Source organism: Mytilus trossulus, chromosome 7, assembly GCF_036588685.1.
Source record: "Mytilus trossulus isolate FHL-02 chromosome 7, PNRI_Mtr1.1.1.hap1, whole genome shotgun sequence".
Lineage (NCBI taxonomy): Eukaryota > Metazoa > Mollusca > Bivalvia > Mytilida > Mytilidae > Mytilus > Mytilus trossulus.
In genome coordinates, this window is record NC_086379.1 from 48,094,851 (window position 1) to 48,122,690 (window position 27,840).

A 27,840-nucleotide genomic window follows, 5' to 3' on the forward strand; every position below is an offset into this window, starting at 1 on the left:
GGAAACAAATTTAAAGATCAAATAACCTATTTATTTGCACAAGACAAGTAAGCATAAGTTATCGGGATTCCAATGTGGACTAACTGTGCACCACTTATTGCGGACCTGTTTTTGTATTGCTATGAGTTACAATTTATGACAAAATCAGCAAAGACCCATCGAAACAACATCTGATAAACAAATTTAATATTACTTTTAGATATTTGGATGACATTTTGGCTCTCAATAATGACGACTTCAGTATGTATACGAAAGAAATTTATCCTGTTGAACTTACTTTAAATAAAGCTAATACTAACAATGACCACTGCCCTTTCCTCGATCTTGATATCTATATCACTAACGGAAAGCTTAATACTAAAATGTATGATAAAAGAGATGATTTTTCATTTCCTATCGTTAATTATCCATTTTTAGATGGTGACGTTCCCTTGTCACCATCTTACTTGTACGATTCGCTCGTGTATGTAACAATGTTTTAGATTTTAACGAGATAAATATATGTATTACTGAAAAATTATCACACCAGGGTTTTCGATATCATAAACTAGTCAAAACATTTACTAAATTTTATCATCGGTATAAGGACATCATTCGTAAATATAGCTCAACATGTAGACTTCTTATACGTTTAGGTATTTCACATCCAATTTTTTATGGAAATATTCTTTATAAAGCACAAAAATGTCAGTATTCACCGCAGAAACTAACAAGACCTTTAAATAGACTTATTAAGAAGGGATATAGTTACGATACTGTTGTCAGGTCATTAAAGATTGCATATTTTGGCGTTAATATTGATTCACTTATAGGGTCTTTGCATCGGAACTAAAAACCAGTTGTTGGCATGACACGGGTTATGTTCTTCTCATATCTGTTATGATGGTATGATACTAAACCCCTAACGGGAAGGATTGTGCCTGATATTCATATGATGAAATCATAATCTTTCAATCAGTTTAATTGAAGTCTGGAGCTGGAGCTGGCATGTCAGTTAACTGCTAGTAGTCTGTTGTTTTTTATGTATAATTGTCATTTTGTTAATTTTCTTTGGTTACATCTTCTGACATCAGACTCGGACTTCTCTTGAATTGAATTTTAAATGTACGTATTGTTATGCGTTTACTTTTCTACATTGGCTAGAGGTATAGGGGGAGGGTTGAGATCTCATAAACATGTTTAACCCCGCCGCATTTTTGCGCCTGTCCCAAGTCAGGAGCCTCTGGACTTTGTTAGTCTTGTATTATTTTAACTTTAGGCTCTTGTGTACAATTTGGAAATTAGTATGTTTCTCATGATCACTGAGCTAGTATATATTTGTTTAGGGACCAGCTGAAGGACGCCTCCGGGTGCGGGAATTTCTCGCTACATTGAAGACCTGTTGGTGACCTTCTGCTGTTGTTTTTTCTATGGTCGGGTTGTTGTCTCTTTGATACATTCCCCATTTCCATTCTCAATTTTATGACATCTGGAATTACACAATAAGCTCAATATTTTGCTTTTACATGTGCCTGTCTAACAGTCTTTGGCCTTGGTCACCGCTTTAAGATAGCATATAGCAATATTCAGCACAATTCCTTTGATATTCCTACAGTCTATCGGACCTCGGTCTACTCTTTGCACTGGTTTCATAACATTGTCTCCAATTTCTAAATATTTTAATCATCTTTATGGAATGTGCTGTTCTAATCGAAAGGTAAAGTTAATCAACTGTACAATAAAAAATAATTTCGTCCACTTTGCAAATTATTTTTTGAAGTGCTTAAGGGCACAGTTAAATTGTTTCTGTCAATATTGGGTTTACTATCCATACCCGTACGAAAAGTGATTTTTCGTACGGGTATTGATAGTAAATCCATATTGACAGAAACAAGTGCCTGTGGCTTAAGGGGGCTCGCGGGTATAAATATTTTCTTTTATTAAATATAGGATTTTGCTATATCTTTCTATAAATAAAGTTTATCCTATACTTAATAAAAAAATAAAATAAAAATATGGAGTCACCCTTCATTTAAGCTCACAATCTGTCTTTGAAAGAAGAATGCATTTTTGTTACGGTGCCTTTTTTTCTGTTGAACTAATAGTAGAAAAAAAGGTAATATCGAAATAAAACAGAACTAAATTACAGAAATCGCTTAAGTTTTACAATAGTTTGCTTTAAGTAAAACTTATTTGAAAAAAGTAATAAAAAATATAGGCCACCAATGAGTTAAAAAAGATATTTAAATTTTAATGCAAAAAAATGACATTTTTCCATCAAAGGGAGATAATTTGGAGCTTTTTCAATGATATAAACATTTTAAAAGTCATCTGGGGCCAAAATAAATTGATTTTTATGGTTGATTTTTGTACCATATCATAAAGTAACAACTAATAGTGTAATAAATAAAATTTGTAATGAAAAAAAAAATGTTGAAAGTTTTGCTGAAATTTTTGTACCCTGGAGCCTCCTTAATTTGGCTTCCTTTACATTACTTATTTTCTCTCTGTATCTTACGCGTGTGACTACCGAATTGTTAGATGATTTACTGTCATGCCACAAGTTAATTATTTAATCAAATTATATTTTTTTCTACACTGTTTTGCATGTTCACACTTTAGTTTTGACTTTTTTGGAAATTTTGCTCATATATTTGTAATACAAAGAGTACACATATGTTAAAGTTTATACCTTTAGTTCTTATTTGTATTTTTTGTTTAATTTAAACGATGTGTTGAGAATATCAAATAGGCCAAGGTAGAATAATGCTTTGTACAAGTTATTATCTTTTTCTCAGTAAAAATTGTACGAGTAATTACTTGTATATACAGGTAATAACTTGTATGATAGCCTCATACAAGTAATTACTTGTATAAAATGTTTGTACAAGTAATAACCTGTACAAAATAATAAAATGTACACGACATATATATATATATGTAATAACCTGTACAAAATAATAACATGTACACGACATATATATATATATATGTCGTGTACATTTTTTATTTTGTACATGTTATTACTTGTACATACACTTTGTACGAGTAATTACTTGTATGATGCCATCATACAAGTTATTACCTGTACAAATATAATTGTACCAGTAATTACTTGTACAATTTTTGTTCAGAAAAAGATAATTACTTGTACAACACAATATATGTTACTTGTATGTGCTTCTACTTTGCTTTAAACAAAATTTTTCATTGAAAAACACCTTTCTTTGAGTTAGTTAGTCTGGGATTGTTTTTTCAATTGTCGGGTATTATTTTTCTTTTACTTTTTTCTCGTATTTATTTATTAAATTTGTAAAAAAAAAACCAACATTTTTTCCGTATTTTACTTATAAATGGACTTAATTTCTTTTGCCAGGAAGTAATAACTCTGTCGTATGTATTTTTGGAATCATTAGAGTGTTTGTTTTGCTTTTCTTTTTACAAATGTGTATTCTGTACTTAGTGGATTTTTGTTTGTTGTTGTATGGGATATACCCGGCCACGTCCACTCTGTGTAGTACTTCTGATTGTATCTATCTGATGAGTTTAGCCTCTTTCAACAGATTTTTATAGTTCGTTTTTATGTTGTAATGTTACACCACTGTTCCAGTTTAGGGAAGTATGTAATTACATTTTTTTTTCGTTCGTTTTTGTACATGAATAAGGCCGTTAGTTTTCTTGTTTGAATTGGTTTACATTTGCTATTTCAGGGCCTTTTAAAGCTGACTATTTGGTATGGGCTTTGCTTATTGTTGAAGGCCGTGTGGTGACCTATAGCTGTTTATATCTGTGTCATCTTTTCTCTTCTTTAGAGTTGTCTCATTGGCAATTATATCAATCACAATGTAATGTTAGAAGAATTCAGACTCACGACGAACACAGAGTAACAACATATTAACCTAGCATGACACATTGAGCAAATAAAGCTTAACAGCGTGTTGCCACTTAAATACTGATTACTGGTGCAAAGCGACAAAGTCGTTAAAAGCAAAATCAAAATAAAACCCTTCTACAATTTATTTTCAAAAATGGATCATGATAAAAAGTTGCATATGTAATATCATATACTGGAATTACGGGATAAACCTAATAGATCAAAAAAGAAGCACACACAACTCAGATATATTGTGTTGTACAAGTTATTATCTTTTCTTCAACAAAAATTGTACTGGTACAATTATATTAGTACAGGTAATAACTTGAATGGTGATACAAGTAATTACTCATACAAAGTTTTTGTACAAGTAATAACCTGTACAAAATAATAAAATGTACACGATGGTCTTGTGGTCTAGCGCTCCGGTTACGGTGCAGGCGATTGGGTGTCACGATATATCATTAGCATGGTTCGAATCCCGGCGAGGGAAGAACAAAAAATTTGCGAAAGTACATTTACAGATCTAACATTGTTGGGTTGATGTTTAAACGAGTTGTATATATATATAATTTCAAGATTAAATATATATATGTAACACTCAGAAACGTGTCCTTCCCACCAAACGTGTCCGATTCCCCCAAACGTGTCCATGTTGACGTCACTGAACTGCAAAAGATGTCTAGATCAAAACATCGCCAAAGCGTGTGATTTGTATAAACGCCCAAACATGTCCATTTCTTAACATACTCCAAACGTGTCCAATGCCAAAAACGTGTCCATATCAAGCGTTATTTGGTTAGTGCTATTCCATTAATACTAATTTATACTAATTTTATCATTTCTTTAAAAATATAGATAAGGTACTTTTTCAAATCGGCCGAAAAACTGGGTAAAAATGGGGGCGTCATTTCGGCTATGTCGTATGTAAATAGGAAGCAAACATATTTAGTTAAACTGTACAGTTAACGGATGAAAGTGTCCCTTTCTCTGCACATAAAAATTTGTTCTCTCTTAATATTGTGAAACACCGGCTACTGGACGAGCAACAGTCTAAAGTAAATTTATACAGTTCAAATGTAAAAATAAAAACTTCTAAGCTATGTTCTCTCTAAATATGCATGAAATACTTGCAACTGGACAATATGCAATCATCAGTTTAAAGATAACTTAAACAGTATAGAACAGTAAAATCATTAAAACATGTATGTTCTCTAAATATGCATGAACTACTTGCAACTGGAAATACGCTATCAACAGTCTAAAGTTAATATATACATTACAAATTAAATTTGCAATTTCGTTAACCACTTATAACCGGCGTTGATCACATACTATTTATATTGATAAAAAGAATCTATAAAACCAATGCATGACATATTTGGCACTGGACGTTATGTCTCTTGATCGTGTGTCGTTAGTGATGCTGGAAACCTAAAAATTAAAAAAAAAACACGGATAACCAATTGATGATTTGATGAGGTTTTGAAATACACACACATTCAGATGGAGAACTAATTAACAAACAAAAAAATCAAACAAATGCTGCTTAACGCCCGCCATGCAATATTCGGATAAATATAAAAAGCATCAACGGAGTTTACTAGTACAAAATAATTTACAAAGTTACCGATTAATTCAACTCTATAATTATTTAGTGTAGGTTCGCTCTAAATGAGTATGAAATACTTGCAACTGAACAATAAGCAATTTCAGTCAAAAGATGATTAAAAATTACAGATTAAATTTGGAATTATGATATTCATTTAAAACCTACATTTAATTAGCTAAAGCTAATAAATAAAAAGTTTGTCACTTGTGTCACCATCATAGAATTGCCGTAAAGTTAACGTTATCAGCGATTTTATTTAGGAGTAACATGTAGCAACGCTAAAAGACGTAAGACGTTCTGGCGTAAAATATTGGACACGTTTTGGCGAATAACATTTATCGGACACGTTTGGGTGTTACGAAATCGGACACGTTTGGGGAATATTGTACATTTCGGGAGAAAAGACACGTTTGGGGGAATCAGACACGTTTGGGGGAATTAGACACGTTTGGGGGGAAGGACACGTTTGGGAGTGTTACATATATGTTGTGTACATTTTATTATTTTGTACAGGTTATTACTTGTACAAATACTTTGTACGAGTAATTACTTGTATGATGCCATCATACAAGTTATTACTTGTGCAAATAATTGTACAAGTAATTACTTGTACAATTTATGTTGAGAAAAAGATAATAACTTGTACAACACATTATCTTTGAGTTATGTTTATTTCTTATTTTGCTTTAAATATGTTATCAAAAACTTCCTTTCTTTGGATTTGTTCGTTTAAGATTTAATTGTCTATTCTAATATGACGTTCTTCTTTAGCTTTAGATACAAAGCCATGTTCTAATTCGAATAGAACATAGGCTGCACGTGATTGACGTCACAATTGAAATGCTCTATGCTCTATGCTCATTTTAACATGGGTAGGCATTATATTTGTTAATATCTTAATACCAAGCGTTAGCAAGGTATTAAATGTTTACAAATATAATGCCTACTCATGTTAAAATGAGCATAGAGCATGGCATGATAGAATTATTTCGATTCTAATAGGAATATATTGAACTTTTGTACTTCGAAGCGGACCTATAGTAGACCCTCGAAATGTTGCCATTTTGATTTGGTGAACATAAACGTTATAGAAAAATTAACAGTTTATCAATAAAAAAAACAAAAATCATTTAAACTTACTTTTAGAATGTTTTTATTTAATTTCCTAGCGAGCAACACCATAAAAAATGTCCATTTTGATCTCTGGCGTTGTTCAAAATTCATCTAACGTTGCAATTTCAATTGTGACGTCAATCACGTGCAGCCCATGTTCTATTCGAATTAGAACATGGCTTTGTATCCAAAGCTAAAGAAGAACGTCATATTAGAATAACCTATTTATTTGCACAAGACAAGTAGACATGACAGCTGGAATTACACAATAAGCTTTAACATGTGCATGTAATAAAGTCACCCTGATAACTACAGTGAACATGGCCTTGGTTACTACTGAAAGATAGCAGTTGTAAGTTGCTTTCATGACGCTAACCTCAATGTTCTCTGGTACATGTATGTGTATGGTCAACATTGTCAAATATTTTCTCTGATTCTTTTCGATTTGATTTTGACTCATAAATCCAATCATGATACCAATTTTTATGCCGCATTTATGAGCATTATGTTTTCTGGTCTGTGCGTCCGTCCGTCCGTTCGTCCGGTCGTTCGTCCTTACGTCCGTTCGTCCGTCTGTCATGCTTCAGGTTATAGTTTTTGGTCGAGGTAGTTTTTGATGAAGTTGAAGTCCAATCAACTTGAAACTTAGAACACATGTTCTCTATGATATGATCTTTCTAATTTTTATGCCAAATTATAGTTCTGATCCCAATTTCACGGATCACTGAACAATAATGATAGTGCGGATGGGGCATCTGTGTACTTGGGACACATTCTTGTTGTTCCTATTTTATATCCATTTTCGGCATTATTCAGCACAACTCCTTTGATATTTTTACATAGTCCATTAGACCTTGGTCTACTCTTTGCAGTTGGTATTAAAATGTTTCTCCAATTTCTTAATATTTTAATCATCTTTTGGAATGTAAGTTGTTCTAAACAAAGGGTAAAGTTCATCAACTGTACAATAATGAATAATTAAATTGGCTTCCTTTACATTACTAATTTTCTCTCAATTTCTTACCCATGCGAAAACGGTATAACCGAATTGTTAGAAGATTTATTGTCATGCCAGAAGTTAATTATTTCCTCTTAGTATATTTGTTTCTACACTGCTTTGCATCTTTACACTTTAGCTTGGACTTTTTTTACAAATTTTGCTCATATATTTAATATACAAAAAGTACACATATGTCGGAAGTTTATACCATAAAGTCATAACATATTTGTATTATTTGTTTAAAGGGAAACAATTTGTTGAGAACATAGAATAGGCCAAGGTCGAATTATGATTTGTACAAGTTATTATCTTTTTCTCAGTAAAAATTGTACTAGTAATTACTTGTACAAATTTTTTTGTACAGGTAATAACTTGTATGATAGCCTCACATAAGTAATAACTTGTATTAAATGTTTGTACAAGTAATAACACGTACAAAATAATATCATGTACACGACATATATATATATATATATACAACTCGTCTAAACATCAACCCAACAATGTTAGATCTGTAAATTTGCTTTCGCAAATTTTTGGCTCTTCCCTCGCCGGGATTCGAACCCATGCTACTGTGATATCGTGACACCAAATCGCCTGCACTGCAGCCGTCCCGCTAGACCACACGACCACCTGGGCTCTCAAAAAAAGAGCTTTCGGTGGGCATGTGTTACCTTTCCACGTCAGTTTTAATCTAGCGGCGTACTACAGTACATGATATATAAGGCATGAAGATGTTATTATATATGTATATATATTTAATTTAGAAATTCATACAATTAGAAATAAAGGCAACAGTAAAGAAGACACATCTTGGTAACAAACACAAGACATTGCCTCTTATTCAATACATTTATTTTTACTGATGTCGAAGAGTGAAGTTATGACGTCATTGTATATAATTATGTAGTTCAGCAATCCGTTTAGAAGAATCACCATTATGATATTGTTAAAAAAAACACAAATTTGTAAGGTTGTACAATGTTTAATAGAATAATAAAAGTTCAATTGCTGATTTACAACAAATTTCAAAATTATATTTTTTTTTTTCTTAATTTGCAGTGAACTATGTAAATTACAAATTTTTATACCAATAAGTCAATACCATGTCTTATTTGTATCATTCATATTAGCTGAAATGTTCAAGCAGAATTTATGTTGAATTGAATTGTTTTTAACAAACATATTATTTTACAAATCGGAAATCCCTTAAGCTTTCTAAAAAAAAACGTTGATTCCTTTCTTTTTAACACACATTTTTGTCTGTAAGCCTCACTGTTAAATATAACATAGTTGTTTTCTTGTAGTAACTTTGAAATAATCGAATCCAATAACAAACTAAGTGTTTGATAAATTATAAATCCACTAATTAATCTTTGGTTGCTCTTAGAAAAATATAATATTCTACGAACAAAAACATAGTTTTTTTTCCGTTTGCAGAACAGTTAACATTACTAGTCTGATTTAGTAAGATCATGCATTATCCATATCTTATCTTTACTTTAAGGCCAAAGTAGGAAATCGACAGTTATTCCGACAATAATTTGTGTCACAATACGGACAGAGGTCACAAAACGGACCATTCAGACGATGACATACACTGCTACATCGTCCTCTGAAGACACACAAGAGACAATGCGGACACATCCTTGTTCCACCTATAGCTGCAGTTGGATCTGCATTTGCTCGCCTGATGTTGCTAGACCTGATATTGTACGATGAAAACATACAAGATCCCGTTCTGATACTTAAAAACACTAACAAAAGCAGCACGAAACTTTTCATTTTTAAATGAGTGACAAGTTTAACTATGATAGGTAAAACAAACTAAAACGGATGTTCTATTTCTAAATATGCCAAGAGGTCATCCAATTGACATGTTTCATCATAACTCGTATCAAGTATCACACGTGCTTATACATGTAGGTAAAGTATCTTATACAGATGAGGTTTGTCAGGGACACCCGTCCTTATCAGTTGATCATCAATCACGACTTTTGCAAATCATTTGTGGTTTCGATTGATAATAGAATATGAAATTACTACATAATTAACCAATCAAGCGATTAAGGTTGTATGGCCATTGCAAATGTCCTCTCTTTGTACTGACTCTTTTTCGTATACTAGTACAATATCAACATGCCACACAGCCAAAAGACTTCACAACTCGGCATGTGTATACCACCGGTTGGGATAGTTCACCGTTACCAGATTTCCATACTTTACTACACAATCGGTGACGGTGTCTTTTTTTTTTACTGGTTTCAAATATCGTTTCAGCTGGATGGTGTATACTCCGTATTCATCAGTCTACAGAATAGCTCACAAATTTAGTTCTCAAATTGAACTATATTGGCAATCATACAACATCTTTTTATTTTAATATTTTGTTTTTCCGTGAGCCTATGATAACCATATATAAATAGTATACGTGAAGGATCATGCTACCTTGCCCTCTATTCCAATAATGTCGAAAAGTCTGTGGTATATGATTGCCAATGAGACAACTCCTCAAACGAGACTTAATGACGCAGAAATTAACCACTATTGGGCATTGTATGGCCATCAACAATGAGCATAACCCAAACCCCATAGTCAGCTATCAATAGCCTCGAAATAAACAATTGTAAAACACTTCAAGCGAGAAAACTAACGGCCTTATTTATGTACAAATAATAACAAACAAAATAAAACAAATATGTAACAAACGCCAACCACTTAATTACAGGCTCCTGACTTGGAACAAACACCTACAAAATGTGGTGGGGTTTAACATGTTATAGGATGCCGTAGCCTTCCCCAAATCCTGGGACAGAGGTGCAACAGAACAATACAAAAGCTGAACAAAACAATAAACTCACAACATATATCGTCAATAGAAACAAAGAACCACTACTCAATTACAGCTGACTCCTGACTTGGGACCGATACAAATAGAATGTGACGAGGTTAAACTTGCTAGCTGGCGCCCATCACCTAAACTGGGACAGTGGTAAAACAGTACAACATAAGAACAAACTAAAGAAAAATCAGTTGAAAAAGGCTAACCTCATCAGAAAGATATAATTAGAAAAAACATCTAACAACAAACATAGAATGGATGTGGATAAGTACTTGTACATCCAAGCAACAAAAAGACACTAAGTATATAAATATTAGAATACATGCAGTTACTGACAGATTGTTCAAAGCCAATAACAACTAATAAAAAAAATCATGCATCTGAGACTAAATGAGAAAAACTAACGGCCTGATTTATGTACAAAACAATAAACAAAAGCATATACAACATACAGCAATTTAAGAAAACCACTTACTAGTACCATAGACTCCCAAATCATTACAGACACACATAGAATAAGGCCGACTATAAACATGTTTGTCGGTGCCCAATCATCCCCTTACAAAGGAAAGTGGTATAACATGAAAACGTAAGAACAGACTATACAAATCAGCTGAAAAGGGCTTGTAACTTCAGACAAATACAAAGCACTAAAACAAAAAACAAATGCACACAAGACAAAATGTACAGATCTGAGAGTACTTGCTGTCACTGGAAGCTAGTTCAAAGCAAATAACAACTAAAAATCATGTATCTTAAACAAAAATATCAGTAAGTTCACATCCAACATACAATGAATTGAGTGTAAATACGCAGTGTTATACACAGTCATAGAAAGATTGAAATATCAGTTAGTACACTTCAATGAATTGAGATTAAATACGTTACAAACTGTCATAGAAAAACAGTACCTAGTGCAATGTTAAATATAAGTATCGGCAGATGATCGTGTTGTTTTATATTATAATAGTTGTGTAAAATTGAATGATTGACTTGATATGTGCTTAACGCCACTCTCATGACTATTGATAAATTTTTATGGTTTTCAGTTTGTATTGACGGAGGAAGAACCACCGATCTTGGGTTACCGTAGGAAAACTATCAAACCTAGCAAGGTTTAGATTGCGAACGCACCTTCTGAGTTCTTGAAAATCTGTAAAAACGTATGTCTTTATTGCTCTATCAATCACTAATTAAGATGCCAAATAAAACAATAATTTCAGTTAACATGCATATATCAGCGATTAATGTGTTAAAAAATATAAATCAAACATACAGCAAAGTACAGTATTTGTGGAAGTTCCTCAATAATATGAGTTTTAAATGGAAGAACTATTCTGTAGTATTATTTCCTCTTGAACACATATAAAGTATTTGTTACTAACAGAGAAAACAATTATGAAATAATAGCTTCAATAGGTACATACAGTGTGGCATTGTTTATAACCAAGTGGCTTAAACAAATACGAAACCCATATACATATATCAGATCGAAGTCCGTATTTTATTTCCTTAAATTTTAACGAGCTTCTCTTCTCTTTAAATAATCTATTACGTGTAATATTACATAATCAACTTAACATGGATAAAATACAAAATCACTTAAAAGGATTAAGACAATTTTTTTTTTATTAATTTATACATAATATAGTGTGAAACCGGATTATAAAGTACGTACATGTCATATACCCGTATGAATGTGTAATTAGCAAAACCTTTCATAAGTATAAAGGCGTTATTAGCACATACATGTACGCGCACTTATAGCCTTTTCATCTGAAATGAAAAGACAAGCTTCAACAGCTTGACACCATAGAGAAATGGAAAATTATCAGTTATAGATAACACTATGTGGACTGCCTGAATGTTATCGTAACAGTTTGACTTTATAATATTGAGGCGGTAAAATTAAACGTCAACAAAGTTTATTATCCGATTAAATTACATGTACATCCTATTGATATACAATTAAAACAATATAAACAAACATCTGACCAAATACGGATGAAATAAAATCCTAGGTTAAAGGGTACAATAAATACTTATAGTTTGTTTACATTTGCACCTTTTAGTATTGTTACGGATAGTTGATTATTGTGACTCATTTCATTTGTAATTTGACGTGTGTACTGAATGGAGATATATTCATATTCAATTATCCTAATTGCTGTGATTTTGTGTGAAGAAATACGTAAGTTTTTATTATTTTCATATTATTGTCTTTGATTTAATTGCTTCCTTTGATTATTTGACGTCACATGACGAAGAGATACTTAAATCATGTGACGTGATAATTCCGCTCTATGGCTATGATTGTCTTAATGCCTTAAGATAGGCCAAAGATTCCAAACTCATATAAGTCGAAAATTAACTGACAACACCATGGCAAAAACGGAAAAAGAACAAATAACACAGAACAGTGTACACGAGACGCTAAATAGACAACTAAAGATTGAGCAACAGGTGTTACATGTATATAAAATAATACTCCCAATGAGATTTTGTCCGTTGTAGAAGATTTCAAATAAAATATTGTCTGCAGAAACTATTTCCAAATGAAAAAATGTCGAGGACAATATTTCGGTTTGATATAGTGACCTTGTCCATTAACTTGTATCTCCCCTTTCGAGACAACATTACCGACTATGCAATTATGTCCATGCATGGCAATATTACATTGAATTTAACCAATGGTGATCTACAATGCTATGTTGTCTCTAGTTATTTCCTTTTCTTCTAGAATTATGTATTAGTACACGTAAAAGTGACAATGAAATCAGAATTACAGGCTCCAAACATAATAATAAGTCGGGTTAAATAGTTTTGATTCATGTTCTTCTGGTAAAAAAATATTTCCAAATGAGCATTAAAAAAACTACCGTAAACTTGAATTATATTTTACTTTGAATAACTTGTTCAAAATCTTTTGATGTCCCCAACGATAGAGATCAACATCTAGTTGCCTCTAATTAAAATCACTACCATTGCCTTTGATTTTTTTTTTATTATTTAAGAAATAAGCACCCATTCTTTCAACATGTAAACTAATCTCTTCAAGTTCAAAAACATAAATGCGTGTGATACATGGGTTTCTAATTCTTCCATTTCTGACTTGATTATGACCAATATTATGTGTACTCATGCTTAATCCTTGCAGAATTTTTTTTACTTAAGGCAAAGAGGGGCTTAATGAGAGCATTTATCTAGTACAACGAGTATATGGGGCAGGACCTTTTCGGGACGTCGGGATCGGGTGTATATAAGTGCGGGATATATTTTTGTTTCAAACTCGGGACCCCGGAATTTCGGGATCAGGACCCCTCCAACCCCCTCCCCCCTCAGTATATAAACATCGCAAATGACCACAAAATATCAAGTGTATAAAAATATATACATATATAATATATACTAGAAAAGTTTATGTACTTGTGGGTTCTATATGTATTTTAACTTACTGTTATTCTTACCTTTTATTCTGTCCTAATGTGCAGTGTAGCTACTTCGTCGTTTATTATATTTGTTTTATCTTATATAGAAACCCAACAGTGTGTCAAGAAGAAATGCGAAAGCAAAAATGGTAGATACAAGTCCTGTAAAATTAATTCAGTACCAGATGATAACTTCATCACTTCTGTGACTGTCGAAGATGAAAAAGGGTCTAATGAAAGTAATGAAGGTTGTACATTCAATGTTACCTATGGGTACACTACCAACACAATATGGGTAAATAAAGGATGCAGAGCGGACTTTATAGCTTGCTACAGTAGAGCAACAAGTAAGTATCCTAGAATTGAGCAATTATCTTTTTAAATACTAGTAGGTGGCATCGGTAACATTTGTGACTAAGAAATGTATACACTAGTATATTATCGGATGGGTTGTTGATTTTCAATTTCATGAAAGCATGTTGTTTAAGCTGAACTCTTTTTTCTTTTGATCGAGTGAAACATTAATTTCATGATGGGCAAACTAATTGAATAAGCAACACATGTATTGCCAACTAAAACAATGGCATGATGCGACAGTATATAAATAACACATAGCTGAGCAAAGGGGGGGGGGGGGGGGGGGGGGTGTATGTATCACAAATATATGTTCAACAAAATATCTTTTGGATAACTATATATTTTAAATGTTTTTATTCATTCTTAGTCACTCAAACATAAAGAATAACGAATTACATCACTAAAATCTCAAAAAAGGACGAAGTTTATTGTGATAAATTATACTATATAGTTTTTTTTAAATAAAGGAAGAGCTTGATTTGAATTTCTTATAAATTTCGTGTTTCCAAAGTGCTTTTCTTGATTTACTATCAACGGGAACGGAAAATGCATACAATGGGGAAAAACAGGGATGTATAAATTCGAAGAAACATAAGAAGCTATTTGAACAAGGGACAGAAAAGAATTACCAAATTCATTTTAGGCCAAGATGTCGAAATTAAGTAAATATTCTCATAGTTATATATATTTTTCAAATGACTAGTCAGCAACCCGTTTTATGTATTATATCAAATTTTGAAAAATATAGTTGTGCTGAAACTATCTTTACTTGATATACGAATAACAAATGGATGGCTATATATTACTCCACAGCTTTATCTTCACCCGCGTCTTCAACAGAAACGGACGAATTTTCAACAGAATCTTCAAGTCCCACTAAAATAACAACACTGCCAGGTACTTGTAATTATCAAGCTACAACGCGTCATTTTTCTATTTAACCGTTTCACTGTTAGTGTATCAAATAGATTCGTTCAACCGTTATGATTTAATGTTCTTCTGGTCTTAACATGTAAGCAGCTACAGATGAAAAAATATATTTTGAAAATATGATCAATTCTATTTCTTCTAACTTTAGAAAAAATGGACAAATCGTATTCGTCGGTCCTTGAAATGAAAATATGAAAAGTATACATTCAAATACATTTCAAAATATTCTAAATGCAAATAAATTTCATTAAAAAATGTAAGAAAAGTATCAATATTTATAAGGATGACACCTTCAAAAGCGACTGTCAACAAAAAGAACATATACTTGTAGTTAATTATTGTCGATTGCCATAACGCTACAAACGCTTATATGTTTGTTTTGCTCATAATGTTATGGAATTTTATGCGACTAGTGAGAAAGTTAACTAGCTATAAATCCAGGTTTAATCCACCATTTTCTACATAAGGAACTGCGTGACACTGTACCAAGTCAGGTATATAACAGTTGTTCTCGATACGTTTGATGTGTTTGATGTATTTGAGCTTTTGGTTTTGCAATTTGTTAAAGGACTCTCTGTTTTCAAATTAATCTTCTTGAGAGTGCGGTGTTTTTTTTTGACTTTTTGAAACTGGAAAGCAACCTCATTTCCGTATGAAGAATATGCACTCCCGCTTAAATTTTTATACTCGTCGGTTAATATATTGCAAAAATTACATCTCATTTTTTACAAAACTCTAGTAACCCTTGATACATTCCAATCCAAAATAGAGCTGTGTGAACCTAACATGTTGAGATACATAAAACTGGCTTGGTGAATCCTTTGCTAACTTATCGTCCAATTACTTCATGTGCTATGCTATGCCAAGAAAATACATGATATAATATAGAATATTTACATCAAGAATGTCAACAATTTTCTTCAGGTATGACAACAAAACATGCCAACCAATCCACATCGAGGCCAATGAAGATGGGTAGCAACAAAAACACAGCAGGTTAGTATATGTATAAACCAGTCTCAGCATGCAACCTTATAGTACGATATAAGAGTATGCAAACAAATACTGGATATTGTAAAGATTCTCATGAAAAAACCGAGGAAGTTACTTATGATGCTATATCAAATAGATATAGGAAGATGTGGTGTGAGTGCCAATGAGACAACTCTCCATCCAAATAACAATTTATAAAAAGTAAACAATTATAGGTCAATGTACGGCCTTCAACACGGAGCCTTGGCTCACACCGAACAACAAGCTATAAAGGGCCCCACAATTACTAGTGTAAAACTATTCAAACGGGAAAACCAACTGTCTAATCTATATAAAAAAACGAGAAACACGTATAAATAACATAAACAAACGACAACTACTGTACATCAGATTCCTGACTTAGGACAGGTCCAAACATTTGCAGCGGGATTAAACGTTTTAATGGATCCAAACCTTCTCCCTTCTTCTGAAACAATAGCATAACATCACAACATAGAAAACCACACGATAAATTATCAATTGGCAGGCTTAACTCAATCAAAAAAACGTAAATTAATACACTATGAACGAACAAATTTGATCGGCGATATCTGAATGCAAAAGCACAGTTAATAAAATATTAGGGACAAACATTCAAGGCCAAAAAGCAAACAAAGGCTATCATGAAACAAAACATAAATGCAGCATGAAAGAACTGCTACTGTACCCTGGCAGCTCTCGAGGGGTGCTCCGAATAACGACACTGAAGGCCACCTTACCACTATTTCTAAAATTTTCCATTGAACATTGAAACAAGTATTATGTAAACTTATGATAGGTAACAGGATTTTGCGATAAATTCGCATTTCCTTTGTAAAAGTATCAACAGTAACGCTCAGACCAAAAAGGATAAACCAAAAAAAGTACTAAGTTGGCAAAAATCGACTTCTGCATTTATGAACAAATTATATTGATGTACCAGGTATGCAGAAAATGATATGTGGTGCACATGTCAATAGAACAGCAACCCAACGACACAATTACTCAAAAGATATCTGAAAGTCAACATACGGACTTCAACAAAACAAATATATCTGAAAGTCAACATACGGACTTCAACAAAACAAAGATTTCCTCACAATATAGTGCACACTTATACATTCATTAACATTTACATAGTATGTTTTTTCAGGACTGGTAGGAGGCATTATAGCAGGTGTTGGTTTCGTTGCTGTTGCTTTACTAGTTTTAACCTTCATACTTAAACGGTACGTATTGATGCTATGGACTGGTTATATTCCCAAATTCATATTCTTTTATATATTTGAAAATGTGTTTGAATAGCATTTTTGAAAGTGCTTTTTTAATTTCAAACACCGATCGAGCGAACAACTGAACCTTTTAAAAATCGTTCAGTTTGGATTTCGTTTGCTCCTACAATAATAATACTTTATTCCGAAAGCAATACAGCTTATAAGATACATATACACAATTTTACACCAATATAAGAATTTCACAAGAGATATATAGTATATATAAATATAAGGTGTGCATGAGAACATATAATACATAATACATAATACAAAAGTTATGTCATTTGCGAAATTTGGCTGAATACATATTTTTAAAGTCATTTACGACAAGGTTGCATTTTTATTTATAAAGATTATATTTTTAAACAAATTTCAAATGATACTTTATATACATGTGGTTGTGTTGTCAGCTTTTTGATTGGTATTTAACTATAGTATTAGTAAACGGGCTATATTGAACTAACATGTCAAATTTCTTTTCTCTTCCCTTATCGAATTTCTTTACTATAAATGATGATAAATCAACCTTTTTTATTATTATTACTTAATTCACCTATTCATAAAACAAACAAAAAACCGACCGAATATCAAAGATTGGTTGTAAAATAATATAGTGCTCAAATAGTATATTATAATAACTTTTTACAGCAAATCTATAATGCATTTAAAAAAATGTCATTTTATATTTTAGTTTCTCGTTGTATTGTTTTGCAAGGAAGGTGCCCTACGAAAACAAAAATGATGAAGAAAATTATACAGGAAATCAAAATGAAGCTTACACTAATTCAAACGCTTCTAATATTCAAGGAAATAATAAAAACTATACCACACTTGGAAATGAAAGAGATACTCATTACTACAAAGAAACGAGAAATTCACCGCAAAGAGAAAGTGAATACTATAATATTGAACCTCCACAAAGTCAAATCGAATACCATACTAACGAACCACATTCTTATATGACCGTATATGATTCTCTTGATCAGAATAAACAATCGTCATTGACTAATGCCACATACGAGGAAGTCCAACAAAAAGAGAAAGGTTCAACCAAAATTCTTGGAAAAAATGGAGACAAACATTACGATTATGCTGAGTTTGCTTCAAGCATTACAAATTCACAAGATAGTACTAATTCAAATATATCGAGTGAGCCACACGAATACTTTATACTTGATCCAAAAGAAATTACGTACGAAAATCATAAATATCACAGTTCTGGGAAAGAATCCTATTCTAGTCAGACAAAGGACTACTTTGTACTTGACCCAAAAGAAACAGGCTTTGACAGAAGCACAATTAAAAATTTGGATAATTCTTGAGAGAACATGCTTACAAAGACAAGCGATTGTTTGGTCAAAAGTTTAAGCAAACTATTCAATTATTAAATATCAGCAATAAAGATATTTGTATTCACGCGTAATGTTGATTCTATTATTTTCATGGAAAAATAAAAGTTTTGTTCACTGAACTTACATTTTTGTTTAAATTCATTTGTGCATCTGATAACTAGATAGAAACAAATCACAGAGAGGCAAAAGATACCATAGGGACATTCAAACTCATAAGTCGAAAATAAACTTGACAACGCCATGTTAAAAAAAACCCAGATAAACAGAAAAACTAAAGACTGCAATTCATTTATTTTCTCAATTGCTGTATGAAATTCGAACTATAATATACCCGTTTAACTTTTCATGTGTTTCATTTGATTTTTCAAAATTTTCCAAACTATGACTGTCTGCGTATGCGTTTTATCTAAATTATGTATAGAAAATCCAACGAAAAGCTTAGCATAGCTTAACTCGGAACGAAAGGAAACAGATCAACGTAAAATCATTAATGTACTATATGGGCAACTTTTCTGGAAAATTAGATACATTCTTTACGTATAAATAGACGGTTAAAGAATTCTCCCACATACCCCGAAATAATTTAAAAGACGAGGCTAACTCGCTGTGGAAACCATGTACGATGTAAATAAGGAAAGAACGTTTGCGGGATTGTAAAAGAATATTCATTGTAACTGTTGTATGCCAAATACATTTTAATGTCAGTTATTCTATGTTAGAAAAAGAGATAACTCTCAAGCGTGAATCAACTAGAATATATAGATAAATAATTGAGCATTTTTTCTAATTATTTTTTTTTATTAAGGTACCTAATATAAACTTAATCAAACGGTAGTGATCCAGGTTAACTTCATAGGGAAAAAGTATCCAATCATTTAGATTTTTTTTGTATATCTAAAAGTTTCTATTGATTCAATATAAAAAAGAAGATGTGGTATGATTGCCAATGAGACAACTATCCACAAAAGACCAAAATGACACAAGCTTTAACAATTATAGGTCACCGTACGGCCTTCATCAATGAGCAAAGCCCATACCGCATATAGTCAGCTATAAAAGTCCCCGATAAGACAATGTAAAACAATTCAAGTGAGAAAACTAACGGCCTTATTTATGTAAAAAAATGAAAGTAATGCTTAGAGTTGAATTATCGTTTACCTTTCTCATGACTGCAAATTATGCTGCCATGATGGAAGTGCAGGTTCAGCTTCGTCAATTTTCATTAAAAAAAAAGATTGATAAAAATTGAACCTGGGTACATTTGACAGCTTTAATATAATCATTAGTACTTTTCCTAACATAAAGCGTACTCAGCGTAGACATGGTATTATACTACGTGTTTTTAGTACCAATACTTGCATATAAGGCATCATAAAATCATGATAGTTCGGTGGACAAAAATATATATATTACATAAACTATGTCATATACCATATTGGATAGAACAAAGGTTCTCACCATTATATACGTAGGTGTTTTATTTGGTTCGTTTTACTTTTTAAGCGATGGCTTAAATACTCGTATTTCATTCTTCATGTATCTGCCAGCTGTCAGTTGAGGTTACATTTCAACCAGTCAGCCGAATTTTATTTTGACCATAGTTATTTTTGATGCAGATATTCAATGCCTTCCAAAAAAACAAATTTTAACCAATCAGTGGATATTTTATACAGACATTCGAATACTATTCTAAAACGGAAATTATAGTAAAATAGAATGCTTTTAGTTGACAATGAACTATTTTAGAAGAAGCATTGGATCAGGGTTATTTTTATTCACATTATTTGTATTCTCTCTACCTATAGTCTTGGATTTTGTGGTGGCATTTTCCGACCCAAATGATTTACCATATTCATTTGTTTAGGATAAAAAGTATAATAATAAATATCAATTTAAAAATGTTGCACCTGCCCTATTTTCAAAAATCGCCCCTTCTGAAAAATAACTATTCGTGAATACATGTTTACGCCTGGTATGATGTTGAAAAGAAAAATAGTTAAAGAATGTGGTCAATGATTTTGCCCTCGTATTTCCTTAAATCAATTTATGATCGCAAATCGTACTGACTCCTTTAGCTAGACAACTTTTTAAGATGGCGGCACAAAGATGTGAAGTTGAGAATGTTCAAGTTAATATAATTTATATCAACCTTCTATGTGATTCAAGATTTTGATCAGAATTGCAGAGGTAAAAATAGCAAACTGGTGACATTCAAAGCAATCCAAAGACTAAGACACATCACAGATAAATGCACAATATAAAAAAAGAATATGTTGTATGATTGTCAATGAGACAATTTTCCACAAGAGAAAAAAAAATGACACTATAATGGAATATGAATTAAGGCAGTCCTCTAACAGACAAACAAAACCAAACCCGAAACTGTAAAAATACAAGGGCATTCACTACAGACACGGGGACACATTCTACTCTATTCAAACAGCACGAGTAAAAACCACCTGCAGTTAATATAAAAAAAAGAAGACATGACAAGACTGTTTAAGCCAGATACAAACTGGGTTGTATATAAAAAAGAAGATGTGGTATGATTGCCAATGAGACAACTATCCACAAAATGACCCAAACATTAACAACTATAACTGGGTCACCGTACGGTCTTCAACAATGAGCAAAGCCCATACCCCATAGTCAGCTATAAAATCCCCGATAAGACAAAGTAAAACAATTCAAACGAGAAAACCAACGGCCTTATATATGTAAAAAAAAAATGAACGAAAAACAAATATGCAGCACATAAACAAACGACATATATAAGTTACTTTTCATACAGGAAAACTGGTACATTACTGCGCGCATTTATTTGACAGGTAAACTCAGGTAAGCTCAGGTAATAAAACTTATTTATTTATAAATTTATTCAATTATTTTAAGTAAAAGTAAAACAGGGAAACAAATGCGTTTAATTCACACATGCCACAATTTTTTTGATAATTAGTTACCCTTATTGTCAACTGTGTGTATTCCCCTTTAGGCCTTTCTCGGCACTTAACTAGATTAAAGTGTTAAATTGTTATGACTCAATGAACCAACGAAATACAGATATAACTTTATAATAACATAAGTAATTTTAGTTGACCTAGCGTGACCCTACGATATCAGCTTATTTTTGATTCTACGGACAATGAAAGGAACAATGCTTTATCCTTCCGGGTGTGTTGTCTGTTGCTGTTTCTTGTGTCTAGTTAGACAGATGTCAGGCCAAAATAATGCTGATACAGGTATGTCATTTTAGTAGTTTAAAGAGTTAACACGATAGGTCTCAAATAAATGGTGACAAAGGAACGGCATATGTAATCTAGGTTATTTGTTTTAAAAATACAATCAAATTAAAATAATTGAACGTAATTCGTTTTGCTTATTTGTTAGTTTTACTTGTTCGAAATTCTCCCTAAATTAATTACTAGGCCTTTTTCGCACTTACTAGACTGAATGTTGTATAGTTATTACTGAATGCATGCACCAATGAATTATGAATATTTAAATATTTTAATAACATAGGGTAATTTTAGTTTGTAACAAAAGAGACCTAGCGTGACAATATGATATCATCTATAATTGTTGATACTACGCACAGTGCAATAATTAACCCTTCATTTGTCGCTTCAGACTGTGTCGTCTCGCCGTCAACTAAAATCCTGATTTTACTATTCGGCATTACCTAGCTATTTACAGATATCATATAACCTAGATCTATGACATAGTTTGCATTATGGATGTAATCACATAGAAATAAACCCAACTTATATTCAAAAGATGTTTATGTTTCATCGCTGTGATTTCATTGTTTCTATACCAAAAAACAACCATTAATTTTATCATTAAAGAATCCCTCAATATATTACAAACGATTTTCACTGCTTTAAATAACCTTTTAATTTAAGTGTTGTTCTTTCGAGGACATTTATGGTTTGATTTGTTTTTGTAATTTTATTCATTCTTGATAAAAGTGATCGATAGGAAAGGTATGAACAGAACTATTGTTGCCTTTTGATAAAGGTATCAATAAATCAAACAGGAGAAGCAATAAATTTTTATGATATTATAACCAAGATGTGGACAAATGAGAATTAGAAATAAATCAAATTCAAAGTGGTATTGTGACAATTTGTTAATACGTCTATTCAACACTTTACATGTCCGTGTAGTTAATTAATTCAATTGTTAAAATTGGGGTTCGTGTTGTTTATTCTTTAGTTTTCTATGTTGTGTCATGTGTACTATTGTTTTTCTGTTTGTCTTTTTCATTTTTAGCCATGGCGTTGTCAGTTTGTTTTAGATTTACGAGTTTGACTGTCCCTTTGGTGTCTTTCGTCCCTCTTTTAAAATCTATGTTTGTTCTTTTTGACGTTAATCTTTTGACATTTTCTAAAGATACTGCTTTTGTATATTTTTGTATGCTATATTGAAGTAGTTTATGTCCTGGGTCTGGTACTGTATGTACACTGCTGGTAAAGTATCAAAATGTCACTGTTTCTATTTGGAGTTATTACAACTGGAAAAACTACCGAATAGTTGACTCAATGGCAATCAATCATACCATACATTCTTATTTAATTTTTAATCATGATCTTTTCCATATTACTAGTTATAGTTATTTAACAAGCAAATAGGTATATCGTTTAAACCTCAGGTTTGTGTGACCTTACTTGAACCAACGACGTAGGAAAATCTCCCTTGTTTTCACTTCTGCAATTCTATTCTATTGGATAATGAACATGCTGAACCAAAGTGCATCCAATCGTCAACTTAGTGTATAAAAGGTTGCATGCAAACTGACAAAAATACATCGGCCTTCTTTTCTTAGATCATTTAAAAAAAAAATGAATCCAACTGGCTGCTGTTGGTGCATTATTATTTCAATTTCCCGCTTATTTTGTGAATGTTAGAATTATATAATTCATTGTCATAATCGTAGCTAAATAAAAGCTCTTTTAATTTTTCAAATTACTTGTTAAAGAAATCAAATAATTTCTAATATAATAGTTTTAAATTAGAACTGGTTAAATGAAAATATCCTTTAAACATTCAAGATATAAAATAGACATGATTTATACCTATTGTACATCGTAGCCGTCATACTTCAAACAATTTTTGGATATATTTTGCTATATAAGTTGCAAATATTCAGAATGTTACCACAATTTAAAGAAGGGGAAGGAAAGGAAAGCGAACTCAAAACAACTTGAATATACTAACAACACGTACGTCCGTTCCAAATTTGTAATGAACCTCGCAATATACTGTCTTAATTACGCATACACTCAACAGAAACCACAAAATGCATTACCATTGGAAAAATACCAAGTACCAGAACGCAAAAGAAAAAGAAGGGTTTTTACGGCATGAATTAAATCAATGTTCTGTTATCGAATTGTATCTTATCATTTTTTTCAGATCTGAATTACATTCTATGTGAAGGTGCCAGAAGTCCAACGCTTACCTGTTCTCCATCACAAATCATCATAATTGAAGATGCCGTTTATGGTAGAACAGACTCCATTGTGTGTCCTCACCCAAGTGTTAAATCTAGCGTGTCCTATTCGTGTAAAAGGACAGATACCAACCGTGTAGCGAGTAAATGTGATTACAACCAAATATGTTTACCAGATTCTTCGAATAAAGATGGAGATCCTTGCCCTGGTACATACAAATACCTAAATGTGACTTACAGGTGTGTCGAAGGTAAATAACATAGTTGTTAACATCAGTAAAATACTATTTTGACTGCCTTAATGTTTGATTTGATGAAAAATTTAAGCATAAAAAACGTACGAAGAAAATTTTATACCAATAAAGGTTGCTTGAGCTGTACTTTACAGAGATATGTTTACCTGTGATAGAGAATCTATAAAAACGAGACATTCAACTAAACTTAGCATGCTATATATCGACTAGATCTCGAATAGTTAATATGACTTAAAAGTGTTTAAGCAACAATTTTATACATTTTACGTGCACTGCTTTAATTTGGCATTGAAGAAATCTTTAATCTGACAAAGTGAAATATATTTTGCATTCGTGAGATGTCCCTTGGATGAAATACATGATATTGCTTTTTGTGTTTAGTCTGTTTTTGGTGATATAAACTTGACGTTGCTCTGTACTTATACATCATACCATAGCGTTATTGTTCTATGGATTTTTTTTTGTATTCTTGTCTTTCATTTTTGCAAATATGCTTTGTCTATATGCCTTTTTGTGCTTCTTTGATTGTTTGTTTTCATAGTGATTAAATTTATAACAAAATGTTGACTGCTGTATCCCTATGTTTTTTTTACCTTTTTACCTGTTATGTCTGTTTTTTTTTTCTCGTTCACCCATCATTGTCAATATAATGGAATTATATGCGACTGTCAAACAAGTGAAAAGTTAAGTTAGCTTTAAAACCAGGTTTAATCCACCATTTTCTATTTGACAAAATATCTGTACCAAGTCATGAATATGACAGTTGCTATCCATTCGTTTGATGTGTTTAAGCTTTTGATTTTGCCATTTGATTATGGCCTTTTGTTTTGAACTTTCCTCAGAGTACAGTATATTTGTGGTTAAAATTTTACTTTTATTCTGATATTAACATATTATGTATATCAAGAATGTCTGATACGTTATTTCAGGTATGACAACAAACTACATAAATCAATCCACATCTACTCCTTCAAAAGTGGATAGCAACAAAAGCATAGCAGGTAAGTACATGTATAAACCAGTCTTCTGATTCCATTTTCTAGGTAAATTAAACTACGAAACAGAGTATATGGAAAGAAAATTGAATACTTGAAGCTGTAAAACCACTAATTCGGGCCCGGTCAGAAAGCACATACCAGAAAGTATTACATATTTAACGCAAAATAGTTCCTACGCATGAGTGTAACTTTCAAAATATGTAGGATATTTAGGTATTTTTGGCATCAAATGAAAGCTGAAGAACTAGTGATCATTGTAGAACACTTTTGGACTTTTAATTTTAAATATGAAAAAAACTGCACCAAATTTTAAAAAGAGGGTACATTTTGTCTGTTTGTCAGATCTGAAATACCTGTTTGGTACATCCGAAGTTTCGGGAACCAGTTATTTCTTATATGCAATTAAAGGTATGCTGATTTTTTCAGTACAAGACACCATAACGTGTTACTTTGACATGCAATGATTGCCACTTTATTTGAACTAAAAATGAAAGAGGTGTGCTTGCTTGAAATGGAGGAATTTAACATAGAAAGCAATATGACCATGAATTAGTGGTGTACTTCCTGAAATTAACTACGAAATGCGTATGACACACTATTAAAGATTAGAATAATAAATATTGCGGCATCAAAGAACTGCCAATTGATACTCAAGACACTTCAAGATACCACAGTATACTAGCTTTCCATTAAACACCAAAGCAAATTTAGTAGTTTTAAGCATATAATATACATGATAACGGATAACAGGAAGTATCTATAATACAACACACTACAAGGGGCACACATCAATGGGGGCAGTACCCTAAACGACACGATAACCCAGAAGATATTTAGAGGTCAGCTTACTTACTTTAAAAATACACATTTTGCACTTATATATTTATTATTTACCAGCATGCAAACGTAAAAGACCTTTAGGATATTGAAGTAAATAGTAGTACTATCTTTTTTCAGGTTTGGTTGCAGGTATTGTAACTGGTTTTGGTTTCATTGCTTTGGTAGTTGTTATCTTCATACTTAGACGGTACGTATTCAGCTGACTTTTTTTTAAAGATTCAATCTAAGTTTGATTTGATCTTCAGTTTATAGATATTTTACAAAAAAGCAATCAATTAAAACTACGTAAATTGGTCTAAGTTACACTATTTGGAATTGAGGTTGCAATATTATTTTAAAGTCATTTACTACAAGTTAAATGCATTTAAAAAAAAAATTAATTTAAATCTCAATTTTCAGAAATATTAGTTTTTTGTTATCAGCTTTTGAAGTGATGCCATTTATTTAAATTATCATTAATCGAAATATATCATTAATTACAATTAACTAAAAGGCTTAATTTTAATCAATGTATGTCATAAAAAAAGTCAGCGCTTTGTATAAAGAAAAAAGTAAAATAACAAAAATACCGAACTCTTAAGAAAAAATCTAATCGGAAATTCATTGTTTTATAGCTAGCTAAACCTCTCACTGGTATGAAACCGGTATTCAACAGCAAAAAGCAAAAACATATTCTTTACAATATCATTTTACATTTTAGTTTCTCTTTTTCCTGTTTTGCAAGGAAAGTTCCAAATGAAAATGAAGTTGACGAACAAGATTATACAGGGGATCAAATTGTTTCTTACATTAACTCAAACGCTTCTGCTATTCAAAAAGACAATCATTACTATGCCACACTTGGAAATGAAACAGATGGTCATAATTATGGAGAATTGGAAAATTCTCCACAGTGTGCAATCGAATACCATACTAACGAACCGCATTCTTATATGACCGTGTATGATTCTCTTGACCAGAATAGACAATCGGCAATAACTAATGCGACATATGAAGAAGTTCAACAAAAAGACAATGGTTCAACATCAATTCTTGGAAAAACTGGAGACAAACATTATGATTATGCAGAATTTGAAACAAACTTAACAGCACGCGATGATTCTAGTTAAAAATATCGAAACAGTCAAACGATGATTCTAGCTAAAATATATTTGTCAGTTAAACAACGGTACTTTATTCTTGATCCAAAGGACATAGATACTATGAAAGAAGCTCAAATTAGAAATGCCACAGTTTTGGAATAGAATAAGGCTATAACCAGACGAAGGACTGTTCGGTTCTTGATCCAAATAAAACAGTCGTTGATAGAAGCAAAAATAAAAACTTAGATACTTCGTGAGAGTACATGCTTCCAAGGAAACTTATAATATAGGCCAATACTATAAACGGAGTACATTTTAATTGACCATTAAATATAAAGTGAAGTTACTTGTGATCTTTTCTATTTTGATTTTTTCCATATTTTGTGTAAATTAATTGTTCTGTTCTTGGACATTATTTTTATTGAAATACAGTGTTCATCTG

The 27,840-nt window shown here is 31.9% G+C and overlaps 2 protein-coding genes across 3 annotated transcripts; both read left to right on the forward strand.

The window, feature by feature from the left end:
• The first annotated feature begins 12,128 nt into the window (after window positions 1-12,128).
• On the forward strand, window positions 12,129-19,107 carry LOC134725195 (uncharacterized). 2 transcript variants are annotated; one of them, XM_063588829.1, is made up of 6 exons: window positions 12,129-12,611; window positions 13,956-14,195; window positions 15,019-15,102; window positions 16,060-16,131; window positions 17,300-17,375; window positions 18,112-19,107. In XM_063588829.1, the coding sequence occupies exons 1-6, from the start codon at window positions 12,554-12,556 to the stop codon at window positions 18,740-18,742; spliced, it is 1,161 nt and encodes a 386-aa protein (XP_063444899.1). In that variant the 5' UTR covers window positions 12,129-12,553; the 3' UTR covers window positions 18,743-19,107. The 2 variants fall into 2 exon arrangements, with proteins under 2 accessions (XP_063444899.1, XP_063444900.1); XM_063588830.1 differs by lacking the exon at window positions 15,019-15,102 and having other exon boundaries at window positions 12,136-12,611; window positions 18,112-19,102.
• A 2,876-nt stretch (window positions 19,108-21,983) lies between these two features.
• On the forward strand, window positions 21,984-27,740 carry LOC134726465 (uncharacterized). Its single transcript, XM_063590872.1, has 5 exons — window positions 21,984-22,011; window positions 24,182-24,475; window positions 25,408-25,479; window positions 26,434-26,503; window positions 27,017-27,740. The coding sequence occupies exons 1-5, from the start codon at window positions 21,984-21,986 to the stop codon at window positions 27,423-27,425; spliced, it is 873 nt and encodes a 290-aa protein (XP_063446942.1). The 3' UTR covers window positions 27,426-27,740.
• The last annotated feature ends 100 nt before the right edge of the window (window positions 27,741-27,840 follow it).